We start from the raw sequence: 13,712 nt of genomic DNA on the forward strand, positions 1-13,712 counted from the left end.
TTATGGTGCAAACCTGAGCGTCTGCTGAGTAACTTTGGCACTAATATGTACTTTATGGCTCCCATGTTGCTCAAGAGCCACACGAGCGCTTTTTATTCATCTCTCCGTAGATGACGGCAAGCCACTTCAAAGCTCGGCGCGCCTGATTTTCCGGTTTCTCTTCTTTGCCTGCGCCTGTTTTCCTTATCCGACTACACAAAAATAAATAGTCAAACTCGAAGGCCGTGCCACGAGTTATATCTTCTCTCAACCGAAGGCCGTGCCGTCAGTCTGAACAACGTGTCGCTTGCACCCTTCAACGGTCACACCTACCCGTCATTTTTCAGCTTCGTGTTGTCTACTACTCGTGCCTCGTTCCGGAGAAGCGATAACCTTAGTGACGGCGCCTACTATAAGACTACCTCCACTGACACTTTACCGCTGGTCATCACACAACGGTCAGTGACTATGCAGTGCATCATGTTTTATAGGTTTTGACTCTAATGCAATCATAGATAAGCAATGCATAATTTTTACAGCAAGAGAATACATGCATCTATTAGTATATGACTAAACACACTTAACTCTCTTGCGCTATGAGTATGGCTGAAATTCCTGTCTTGCATTTATAAATATTTTTATTACGGCGACGTCAGAAACGCTGCATACTCTAATCAAAGGCATCACTCCGTATTTTTTTATCTCAACAAATTATGTAAAGGAGATATAGTCATCCTTTCTCTTAATTTACATCCCCTCTAAGCTTTAGAGTTTCAAGTCTCTGGAGATTAAAAGTATAGTAATGCTACTAAAATGTTGGTTTTATACGCAGTGCTCCTAGATATATTGCTTTTTGCGCGAAGCGTATACATCTCCTAAGTCGAAAAGGCGTCGCTGTTGCTGTAAACCAAAATTGAGAAAAACTGGGTAGAAGTACGCGCGTGATTTCGTATAAACGTTGTGACGCAACGGTTGTTTGTGCAGCGTTCAGGGTGGTTTAATTTCATTTCGCTTCCCATTTAACATCTATCTGATAATTAGGTAAGTTGCAATTAGTTGGCAACAGCAATTTGAACGTACGACATACGCACCTCAAATGAGTAGGTGTCAAATGAGATCTGAGACAGATATTACACCGTCCTTTCCCCAAATATCAATCTAACTACAAATCTATAAAGGTATTCGTGGAATGAAACACGGCATTAAAGGGGCCATCGCGTGTTCTCTTAAGGCGGAGCCTGAGAGTCGTTCTAATTTTTTCTCCAACATTTAGGAAAGTTGGCCTTAAGACTGCATTTTCTTAATAATGGAGTGAACACTCCTCGAATACAGGTACCATTCTCCCCTTCATTATAGATGTACCTGAACCGAATAGATATTGACGGAAGGGGGGGGGGGGGGGGGAGGGACTTACTTGCTGTGAACGCGAATGCATGAATGACTCGAACGTCGCGAGTTCTGTCGCGAGATTTAGTGATCATAGGAGATATATATAAACCCACGCATTTTACCAAACCGCACGATAGTCAGTTGCAAGGCTGGCGCCCTTTGATCTCCCGAATCACGTCTCTGGCCATCTTCAAACTGCCATTTCGGCAGAACCGCTTGTCGCTGGACGTTCCGAGTGGTACACATTTCGCGCTGTACACATTGCTATCCTTGATTTGGCTCGCAGCTGCCATTTCTAATATTGCCGCGAATTGTTTAAATCTATCTGTTCCTGTTCGACAGCCGCTGACATGCGGCCTTATCACTGTAATTCTGGCACGCGTATCAATTCTGTATCCCGTGTTTGTTCATGTTCGTTGTTGCGATACGACGCGTTATCATTTTCTTTGTCGCGAACGGTGCGCCGAGATCTGTCTCGAAGATTCCGATCACTTGCGTATGTTTCTACAATGTTCCAGGTTGTGCTAGAAGCAGTTTGCGACGTTATCTAGATTGTTCTGAGCAGCCTTTAAATTGAGCGTTGACGAGTGTGACAGGCATTCTTTATTCGGCAATCGACGAGCACGTTTGTTGCTATCGCCGCCGCTGAGTTGCTTAGTTCTTTTGCGGGCGCAAGTCAGCCCCATAGAGAGTTTCTCCAGTGCAACCACCGACTCTTCATTTGTGTTATCGACCTTGTCACCACCACGTGACAATATAACGAAGGCGTATACCGGATATAAACCGTGTGAACCAGATATAAACAAAGTTAGTACAGAATATAAGAGCAGAAACTGTTCACTAGAAGGGGCTACTTGTATTCCAACAGATTGCATTATGCGTATTCTGCCTTCTTCGGGTGTATATAAATGACCTAACGCATCGCTTCTCGCTGCAACGCCATGATGGAAATTGAGCTAGGCACTAGGCCATGTGCATCAACATCATATCGCTGCCGCGGGGCAGCTTCTTATGATCCAAACTAGCGATTTCTGCGCGAGATTATTGGGCTTTACCTCGATATCTGATCGCTGCTCAGCGTAAGGTCATTTTTATTTTTATTTAGTAAAGCAGTTATAGTCTTCGAATTCACTCGCAAAAGAGGCAAGAGTTCTAATCAAGTACCTGCAAATTCTTCGCCGTCCGAATCACTTGTTTCGAGGACTAGCGTTACGCAGGGTTATTAGTGGTAACGTGATTGCGAAATGGCTCGCAGTGCTTTCTATTGCCACGTGAATAAAATACTACTTCAATGACTAGCGCCAACGCCGCAAATCTTGGCAGGCGCAGTTCGCGCTTGATAGCTCACTTTGCGCCGTCCTCGCCACCAGCGTAATCCAATAAACTCGAGAATGGGTTTAAAGCCTTATTATTCCCTAGAAACTCGGCAGAAGGCAAGATGGCGATATTAAACAGCACAAGGGTTAACTCTTGTCCTGTCGGTGACATGCAGCTGCTGGTGGAGAGCAAGCCATGACGTCGTTATTCGTGTTGGTGCCGTTCCTGGTGGCCGCTATAGTATCCTGCGGAGCGCAGGAGGACGTGCCTTTTCCTGGGAGCTGGCAAAAACAGAGCGCCGATGGAGATGAGCTCTACAAAGAGTTAGCGCATTTCGCCATCAGCAAGCAAGTCGCCGACAAGGAGTACTTCGACACGGTGCTCGAGGTCACCGATGTCGAGACGCAGGTACGTTTCTCTGAGCTGACACGAGCGAGCGAAATTTCTACGCTTCAACGATGTATTACTTGTGGCGGCGGTTGGACTTGATGACACTCTCTTTTTTTTTTTCGGAGAATAAAAAATATAAACCATATTCGGTTAGCGAGAAATCCGCCATAAAGAAGAACCTTCTGCACGGCTCTACTTTTTGCTTTAAAGGCCGCTTTTTTGGCATTAGTGAGGCACCTGCAAAAGCAAGAAGGTGTGTTGCTCGAAGTCTGCTATTTCTCTGACCTAAAGAAACGTTTGTCAGGGACTGAACTTCGTATTCTTAGGAGAAAGGCATTTCACGGCAAATTGCACGCGATGAGCAGAACCTGGGTCGGTGTTGCCCTCACGCAAGCTGTCACTAGGACGTGGTGTAACTCCGACACTTATATCACCGCCCAGGGTGCCCGATCTGTAAAACCGAAAATGTTGAAGCAGACATTCACCACTTCTTGTGGGACTGCCCAGCACTGAAATCAACACGAATCCGGCACCTGACGATAGTTGGCCTGTAAGCAACTAATCCTGCCTCATATATCGCTTGGACGCAGGGACCTCATCATCGGTCACCCCTGAACTTCATAAAGTCAGCCAACCTTTTTCAATTCATTTAATCATTTATTCATCCTTCATCTCATATGCTACTGATACCCTGAGGCAAAAAATATCGATTAAAAACGCATCATCGTAGTTTCTGCAGAGCCTGAAAGAATGGTAATGTAAGTATTAATTGCTGGGATTATTTGCCCTTTCGCTATCACTCAGCGTAAAGTCTTCAGCGTGCAAAATCAATTTGGCGCAAAGAAGGCATTAAAAAACAGCGCCAGAAAATATTAACGTCTTCTAGAAAACGGTAACGCAGTCGAGAAAACCTGAAGAGCTGGGTTACCAAGATACTTCGTTGGGCGAGTTGATACACATTCATTATTAATTTAAACAGCGCGAACACGAAGACAAAGGACAAGATAAAAGAAAGCCACAGTAGAAGCGCTTCTACTGTGGCTTTCTTTTATCTTGTCCTCTGTCTTCGTGTTCGCGCTGAAGCTCTGAATACTGAAAAGCTGGGACTACGCGAGGTCCTCTTGGAGGAATAAAAGAGCACTCATCTAAAGAAGCAAGGACGCTTGGCTGTGCACCGCATTTCGACTAACGAGTGAGCTTCTAAGTATGGCACACAATGACCTATAAATATTCATGCTGACTTGTAGCGACAATAACCGGAACGTCACGTCCACTCGATGAAAACGGAACTGCAGAGAAGGGAGTTCAATACGATGATGTTTAGAATCTACACACCTACCCTAGCTGTAGAAATCATCATACAGCAGTGCACAAAAACAGCGCTACTTGAGCGTGAATAAATTGCTTATATCATCATCATCAGCAGCAGCAGCAGCCTGACTATACCCACTGCAGGGCGAAGACCTCTCCAATATTTCTCCACTTAACCCGGTTCTGTGCTAGCTACATCCACTTGACCCCTGCGAACTTCTTAATCCCATCCGCCCACCTAACTTTCTGCTGCCCCCTGCTACGCTTTCCCTCCCTTGGAATCCAGTTTGTTACCCTAAGCGACCATCGATTATCCTCTCTTCGCACTACATGTCCTGCCCATGTCCATTTCTTCTTCTTAATTTCCACTAGAATGTCGGTAACTTGAGTTATTTCTCTGACCCACTCTGCACGCTTCCTATCTCTTAATGTTACCCCTAACATTTTTCGTTCCACAGCCCTCTGGGTTGACCTCAACCTAAGTAGAGCTCTCTTGGTTAGCCTCCACGTTTCAGCGCCATAGGTGAGTACAGGTAAGATGCAACTGTTATATACTTTCCTCTTTAGCGATACCGGTAAGCTGCTAGACATAATCTGCGAGTGCTTGCCAAATGCGCTCCATCCCAATCTTATTCAAGCAGGGTTTCGGAAACGGTACTCTACTATCGATCATATCCATACCATCAATCAGGTGATAGAAAAATGCTCGGAATATAACCAGCCCTTATACATAGCATTCATTGATTACGAAAAAGCATTTGACTCAGTTGAAACCTCGGCGGTGATGCAGGCATTGCGAAATCAGGGGGTAGACGAGCCGTACGTGAAAGTGCTGGAAGATATATACAGTGGCTGAACAGCAACCATAGTTCTGCATTAAGAAAGTAACAAAATTCCATAAAGAAAGGTGTTAGGCAAGGAGACACAATCTCCCCAGTACTATTCACAGCTTGCTTAGAGGAAGTATTCAGAGACTTGGAATGGGAGCAGTTAGGGATAAGGGTAGATGGAGAATACCTCAGTAATCTGCGATTTGCTGATAACATTGCCTTGCTAAACAACTCGGGAGATGAACTACAAATAATGATTGATGACCTAGACAGGAAAAATAGAAAGGTAGGCTTGAAAATCAATATGCAGAAGACTAAGGTAATGTTCAACAGCCTCGGGAAGGAACAGCAGTTTACATTAGGTAGCGAAGTACTGGAAGTAGTAGGCGAATATGTCTACTTAGGACAGGTAGTAACCGCAGATCCGGACCATGAAAAGGAAATAACAAGAAATTGCTTATATAACAGTTACATATTACCGTTACTGTGCACCTAGGGCCCAGAAGCGCGGAAGGAAATGAAATGGTTTAATATATTTTGGGAACAATGGCAGCAGGGTATAGGGCCAAAACTTATATATGTTGCGCTGACAAACTGGAAACCTGTAGAGGTAATGAGGACAAAAACTGGAATTATCGTAAGCGTAGTTTAAATTCCCAGAGTGCATGGGCAGTAAAATTAGGCACATTGGAAGATAAGCGTACCGCTGTTGCCATAGCACAAGCTTTATTGTAAATATATGCAATGTGTATTTTTCATGCTGTTTGCATGATGAAAAAGATATTCATTGTGACGGTAATAGGGATTGGGACTAGACTTACTCCAAATGATGAAATATAAACGGGGAACAATTGCAACGGTGTTAGTAAACCAAGTATTCACCCTTATGATTCTTTTTTTCTACCTGGTCGTCGCATTTATTGAATGTTCGTAAAAATGATAAGCATTCGTGACTAGAAGCATAGATAGGAGGAGTATGCGGGCTTGCCTGGTACTTCTAGCCTATAAAAGAGCTTCTAATATTGTGGACATGCGCTTCGAGTCAAGACCTCTAAACCCCGTAACTACAGGCGTTCCGTGTTTGTCAGGTATCAAGGTCTTTCCACGAATGAGGCTCGTGTCTTTCCAGCGCTGAGAAAGGGCACGCAACTCTTCGTGCTGGCTTCAGAAGGTCTATAATGCTTGTATCTTATCGGGGGATTCCAAACACAGCCCGTGTTTTTCATATTTCTTCGCTTCTAAGCAATTAGGTGCAATGATCTCGTGAAGCTGACGACTCGATTAAAGGAAAGAAAATAAACCTGCAGAGTGTAAATATAGCACAGCCTCAAGCACAACATTACACTCTTTCGTTTAGCGTACAACAGCATATCCGTAACCGCTTTTCCATGATATAGAAAAGAAAATGGCATGTTTTTTTAGTACTTGTGATGAATATGGCGCGTCGATTGTGACCATTGTTGATGCACATAGTTACTGAGCGCTTAATTCTAAACAAAGTTCAAGTCCATTTGTCCTCTTATTAAAAATATCGCGTGGTCATTCGCAACAGCTGTCTCAACAGATTAAAAATCGAGAGGGCGGCAGAAAAATGTGTGCACTGCTACTGTTGTAGATATAATAGAAGCGTCATCATTTTTTATGTTTTATTTTAAATTGTTATATTTACACATAGTAATTTGCATTTTACTTTGAATTTGTGTTTTATTTTACATTGTTCATTGTATTTTTCCCTCAAAATACGCCCCAGCATCCTCACCTTATAATCAATGAGAATTGCGGACACGTTCAGAGCGTAAAGGCAATAAATACACGAGACCTCGACCTCGGCGATATAGTAGTGGTTAGCGCGCACAGCTGGGACACGGAAGGATGGTGATTCGAACCCTGGCCTAGACACGATTATTTCTTAAATGTCAGTTCAGCGTTCTTACATTACGAAAGAAGAATTATGGCTACATTGCGTAGAACGTTTGCCGTGTTTATAAGCGGTTCCTCTTAGGAAAGGACAAGTGAAACTAACCTGTTTCCTAGCCTGCGCGCCTGAAGTCTTGGTTCATTCCATTTATTCGTACGACAGTTAGTTAAACGCTTTATATTCAATAGAGATGCTAAGGTCCCCTTTTTACGTGTTGTGATTCAATTGAGAGTGGGCAGAGTTTGCACAGATTTGTCGTTAAATACCGTTGTATTCAAGCCACCATTCATGGGTATTTCAGAGAAGCGGTACGAGCTTGTCACTTTCTTTAAACGTGGTTAAACAGCACGAAACGATAAATAAGGAGCTCCAATGTAAGAGCATTTTTGAACAACTTTATATCGGTTATAGATACTAGTGTCGCAGGAGGATGGTTCCAGTCAATAATTGAACGCGGGAGGAATGAATTATACAAGGCATTTGTGCGACATGTTGAGGATCCAGTTTTACGACGATAGTCCACACGAGGCCATACGTAAGAGGGACGCTGAAGAAAATTACCATGAAGTATACTAAGATAGTATATTTTATGTTGTAGACATAGTCGGAGTATATGAAGTCTCAGTGAGAGAGCACGGAGGTGTAAGATGTTTTTCATGCTTGTTGTGCTGGCACCACGATGGTAATTAATCAGTAAATAACATCTGATTATTTGATTATCTTAATATCTTATACATCTTATTATCTTAGTTATGTGACAAGAAAAACCTTAGCAGTGGTACATTGGTCTTACTGTTCCCTCTATCATTGTATATGGCCGTGTACACTGCTAAAACTATTTGAGGTGTGGTAAAGCTACTTCAAAAACTACACATAATCCCTGGACAGCTTTAATTGCAATTAAGAAATGTGTTAGGTAAAGAGACACGATCTCCCCAGTGCTATTTACAGCTTGCTTAGAGAGTGTATTCAAAGGCATGCAATCGGAGCAGTTAGATATCAGTGTCGATGGAGAATATCTCAGTAATCTTCGATTCGCTGATGGCATTGCCATGCTAAGCAACTCGGGGGATGAACTGCAAATAATGATTCATGACCTAGACAGGAGAAGCAGAAAGGTAGGCCTGAAAAATCAGAATGCAGAAGACTAAGGTAATGTTTAACTGCCTCGGGAAAGAGCAGAAATTTAGGTTAGGTAGCGAAGCACTGGAAGTAGTAGGCGAATATGTCTATATACTTATGGCAAGCAATAACCGCAGATCGAGACCATGAAAGGGAAATAACTATAAGAATAAGACTGGAATGGAGCGAATTTGGCAGGTATTCGCCGGTGAGGACTAGCAGCTTACCGGTATCGCTGAAGAGGAAAGTATACAACAGTTGCATCTTAAGTGTACTCATCTATGGGGCTGAAACATTGAGGCTAACGATAAGAATTCTACTTAAGTTGAGGGCAACGCAGAGGATCACGGAACGGAAAATGGCGGGTGTATCGTTAAGAGGTAGGAAGTGTGCAAAGTGGGACAGAGAAATAACTCAAGTTACTGACACTCTAGTGAAAATTAAGAAGAAATTGGTATGGGCGGAACATGTAGTGCCAAGACAGAATAACAGATGGTCGCTCAGCGTAACAAACTCTGTTGTCCCATGTTGTTTGTTTACTAATTATCGTTTTACAACCTATATATTTACTTGGTAAATTTTATACTATACAAACTGATTAAATTTTATTTCTTGTTTCGCGCAGCTTGTCGCTGGCATGAACTACCGCATCACTTTCAAGATTGCCGAATCCACGTGCCGTGTGACAGAGACGTACACCAAGGAGCAGTGTCTTCCGAAGACTCAAGACGTAAGCACACATACTATCCGTTCTCTGTACTAGTGCTAGCCGCCATATGTATATATTTTCACGACTTAACTGCTGATTTAGTTGCTTACCCGCTCTCAGAGTTGGATCCACGCTTGGCACCACAACATGAGCTCATCAGCATAGTACTTTCATATTCAAAAGCAGCAAAGTCTCGGGTACCTTACGTTTTGCAGACTTTAATGGAGAAATGAAATAATTATCTTCGTTATATTATATATTATCTTATATTATCTTCTTTATTTACATTGTTTACCTCAGACACCAACTATTCAGTCATATCACAAAGTTCAACTTCCTTACGAGCCACACATCTTCCTATTGCAGAACTAGTGGTATAAAATGGCTAACATGCAGTATGAAAGAGAACTGAGCAAGATTTGATTTGGATACTCAGTTCGCACGAATAGCCAATGTCTTGATAAGGGGACTTGTCTTCGTCTGGGTCTTCGTTTGGGCACTGGCTTCGGCTGCGGGAGGTTACGAGTTCGATTCTCGCTGCCACCGTCTATTCATGCGGTCAATTCAATTGAGACAGGCAGTCCCCGGCCTAGTCCTCGGCTTTCAAGGGGTGCATGCACCGTTTGGGAAGGGAAAGAAGCCTGTGCCTCAAATTACCGTCGCTCGTGGGCGACATATCTAGTAGAAAACTTAAGCAATGCCACGTTAACGTGCAACGTGCAAACCAGACAAAGACAAGTTCCCTTGTCAATGAGTAGTCTTGGAATTCCAAGAAAGGGTCCCCCTCAGCCCTTGTTCGGTTCTCCTTCGTACCTCTTTCTACTAGTTCTTTTATTTATTTATTTATTTATTTTTTGTCGAGGTGCTCTACTTGCATAGATACAAGACAGTATTGGAAACATAGCTGCAGTCAAAAAAGCGTGAGCGCGATAAAAAAAAGTCGCTGTACTCATCGTATTTGGTTCTATTTTGGGTCATTCGTGTATAGCTGCACGCAAGTTGTTTATTTTTGATTCCATTTCAACTGAAGCGCATGTCATGAGCAGCACAGCTGAGACCAATATGAGAATTACGCTGCACAAAATATGACCGGCACAATATGAGGGCGCTAAATATACAGCTTTCAGCATAAGCAAGCGTGCTGAATGCAGTGAATAATAAGTGAATTATTGCTTTTGGTTGATTCCTTATATTGCGATTACAATTATTTTCACAGTTTTCATCCGCCTGGCTGTGTATCTCATGCACAAAAACATTTGTGTACTGATCATAGTAAATTTAAAATATCCTTATTAAAGACTATTTTTGAGCACCTTGCATATTGGTTTGGTTTGGTTTGCGGGGTTTTAATGTCCCAAAGCGACTCAGGCTATGAGAGACGCCGTAGTGGAGGGCTCCGGAAATTTCGACCACCTGGGGTTCTTTAACGTGCACCGACATCGCACAGTGCACGGGCGCTCTACTTTTCGCCTCCACCGAAAAGCGGCCGCCGAGGCCGGGATTCGATCCCGCATCCTTGGGAACAGTAGCAGAGCGCCGTAACCACTGCGCCACCCTGGCGAGGTTCCTGGTATATTGATTAAATTTCTTTCGGAATGCGATCCAGTAGACTTTGTCAAGAATTAAGAATTTGATTGGTCACTTTAGGAAGAAATTTATTTATTTATTTATTTATTTATTTATTTATTTATTTATTTATTTATTTATTTATTTATTTATTTATTTATTTATTTATTTATTTATTTATTTATTTATTTATTTATTTATTTAACAAACACTACAAGCCCTAGCAGGACGGGCAGAAAGAATACAATGCAGTTAAATATGAATTGATCAAAAGTAACATACTAAACACAAGTGACAAGCAAATTACGATGAGGCATGTTCAACACTAACAAGAATATATACAACATTATAAAACATGACTATGGTTAAAACGCCAGCGATTTAACAATAGATTCAATGGACATTATTACATCAGAAGGCAGCTTGTTCCATTCTTCAACAGTACGAGGAAAAAAAGAATACCTAAAGGCATTGATTTTAGCTTGATACGGAGTTACAGATGGTGCGCGATGATGTCTTGTTGGACGTGTTATAAGAGGCGTAAGGTAAGGTTCAGGGCTCGTGGCAAGTTTGTTGTTTTTTTAGCAAAAATAGATATTTTAGTCTCTGAATTTTTCTTCGTATTTGCAATTGTGGGATGGAGTTTTCATTCATTAAAATGGAGGGAGAATTAGATGTGCGTCACTTTGAAAACATGAAACGTGGCTTTCCGCTGGATAGTCTCCAAGGCAAAAATACTATTCTTGGTGTAAGGGTCCCAGACTGTGCAAGCATACTCTAGTTTGGGTCTAATGAGTCTGTAGTATGCTAACTGATTTACCTTGGAAGGAACATTTTTAAGTTTGTGGTGAAAAAGGCTAAGTTTTTTGTAGGAGGATGAGCATGTATTGGCAATATGACTGTTCCAACTTAGATTGTTAGTTATGGTAACACCAAGGAATTTATATTCTTTAACTTCTACAAGAGGATGCGATGAGAGGGTGCACGGAAATGAACGTACTAGTTTGTTTTTGTTTTTTTCGCAAGAACAGATTTTGCGGCATTAAGCTGCATATCCCAATCACTGCACCATGAGTGAATTTTCTGGAGGTTAGAGTAGAGGAGAATTTGATCAATAGTTTTTGTGGCCTAGCTCATTATTTACATAACCTTTCATTCATATTTACACCGCTTGTACAAACAGTGATGGGATATCTGTTAAGAATTCGAAGTGAAAAATTTATAAATACTGAAAAAATTGGGTAACATGATATACCTATGTGCCCTAAATTATTTCCGTTTTTAGAAACCAAGGCTTCTCATTGGCGTAAATGGCTCAGAGTTTTTTTATTTTCAGACAAATAGGAGCAGCCTCGGGTTCGATGCCCTTGGTATTTCATGGTAGCAGAATATTGCACGAAATGAATTTGATTGACAGGCGCCTTAAGCTGTTATTTAAAAAATAAGTAGTTGGTTTATTTATTTCAAATCATCTGATTTATCTCCTGTCTTTAAGGGGGAGCGGAGATGCTATCATCTGTGTTGGTATTTCAAACTTTCATTTTGTAATATAATCTGTCACTGAAAAACATCTACCCATCAATACAAGGTATAAAACAACAAAATAAAGCCGAATTCCCACTTCGCGACTCTGCATTGCTTAGTGATAAAGTTACTTTTGTAGCCTTTCAAATTAAGGGCATTAAATACTGAAAGCTTTTTTTTTTTCATGTGAATTAAGAAGAATATTTTATTACAAAAGTATATCCTTTATTTTTCGTCCGCAGGTTAAGGACACTTGCACAGCGGTCATATACGACGTTCCATGGCTCAAGCAGCGTTCCATCACCTCATTCTCGTGTGGCTCTGCGTAAGGGCGTAAAACTGGTGTCGGACATATATTCAACAACGTGAAGCTTCTGTTCAGTGCTTATTTGTCATAGCATGCAATAAAGGTATCGGGTTTTTTTTTTTTCTTGAAAAAAGCTTACAATTTTCCCATGACTACAGTGTGTCCTAAGAGTATATTTTTATTACCCTTTGGCGATCATTAGAATTGAGGAAAGCAACTTTGTGATGTAAACTTTATCTCTGATGAATTCGTAATAAATGCAATGACTGGGAATCCATTACGTTGCTAAAACTTTCTCACGTCCACTAGTTTCTAGAGAAATAAAATTTGTGGCGTGAAACCTACCTTCGAAGGTATACTGTCAAATTACTTTGTGCTGATAATCTACTTCGCGATAAATAATTACTTTCGAGATCAAGGGACGTCGCCTCTGGCTTTACCTTCAGCAGAAGATTATATTCTTATTTGTCGTGTAAAGCTTCTATGTGACCAACACACTCTGTCCATGTTGGTGCAAATGACATACCAAAAAGCAATCACCATGCAAAATTGCTCGCCGAAGCGACGCCACCCCATCTGTCGCAGCAATGTGGCTTCCCCGTTTTGTTGCTTATGCCTGAGCGAAATTATGAAGAAAAAGTAAAAGAAGAGAAATAACACAGTTTCATTGCTTCCGACATCATTACTGCACTCAGATATGAAAGTGTCCATTCTTGAAGCGATTCATAATGCAAAAGACTTATACGCCCAACAAGGAGAAATTCGCAGCGTCCTTCAAAGGTAACATTTACCAAAACGTTGTGTGGCAAACCACCTTTCAAAAATGGTGGCATAAAACTGGTGGCAAGCTGCAAAACATGGCGGCATAAAACCAGCTGCCAAAAGTGGCCTAACCTCACAAGGTCAGGCAGCACGTCCGTACGGCTTGGTTAAAGTGGTGTTTCAAATCTACATCTCTCCTGACAACACGGGGTGGTTACATCACGGCCCTTCTGCCGAGTGAATCCTCTGGGAGATGCTATTGTGCACGTGACTTGGTGGGCACTTGTTGACTGGCGATTTGACTTATTGACTTATTGACTGGCAACTTTTCCTAAAGTTGCTTGTCGTTCTGTTTTATGAATAAAACATATGCGCGACGTCAGTAGAACGTGTGTGTCACGTGGTTCAATCTTGTAAACTTCCGTGAAGAGCCTGAAAAATCCACTCTGCTTTGAGATAAATGATATGACATAACACGCAGCAGAGCAGGCAATGACACAGAAGAAACCTACACAAAGACGAGGACGATGCTGCACTGACAAGAGAATTATTCTAGACCCGCGGACTTTCTTGTCTCTTGCTTTCATC

The 13,712-nt window shown here is 41.9% G+C and overlaps 1 protein-coding gene across 1 annotated transcript; it reads left to right on the top strand.

The window, feature by feature from the left end:
- The first annotated feature begins 299 nt into the window (after positions 1-299).
- LOC146175502 (cystatin-2-like) lies at positions 300-12,666 on the top strand. Its single transcript, XM_084581897.1, has 4 exons — positions 300-437; positions 2,861-3,093; positions 8,882-8,986; positions 12,298-12,666. The coding sequence occupies exons 2-4, from the start codon at positions 2,881-2,883 to the stop codon at positions 12,382-12,384; spliced, it is 405 nt and encodes a 134-aa protein (XP_084438023.1). The 5' UTR covers positions 300-437; positions 2,861-2,880; the 3' UTR covers positions 12,385-12,666.
- The last annotated feature ends 1,046 nt before the right edge of the window (positions 12,667-13,712 follow it).

Source organism: Amblyomma maculatum, chromosome 10, assembly GCF_055883805.1.
Source record: "Amblyomma maculatum isolate TAMU_Amacu chromosome 10, ASM5588380v1, whole genome shotgun sequence".
Classification (NCBI taxonomy): Eukaryota; Metazoa; Arthropoda; class Arachnida; order Ixodida; family Ixodidae; genus Amblyomma; species Amblyomma maculatum.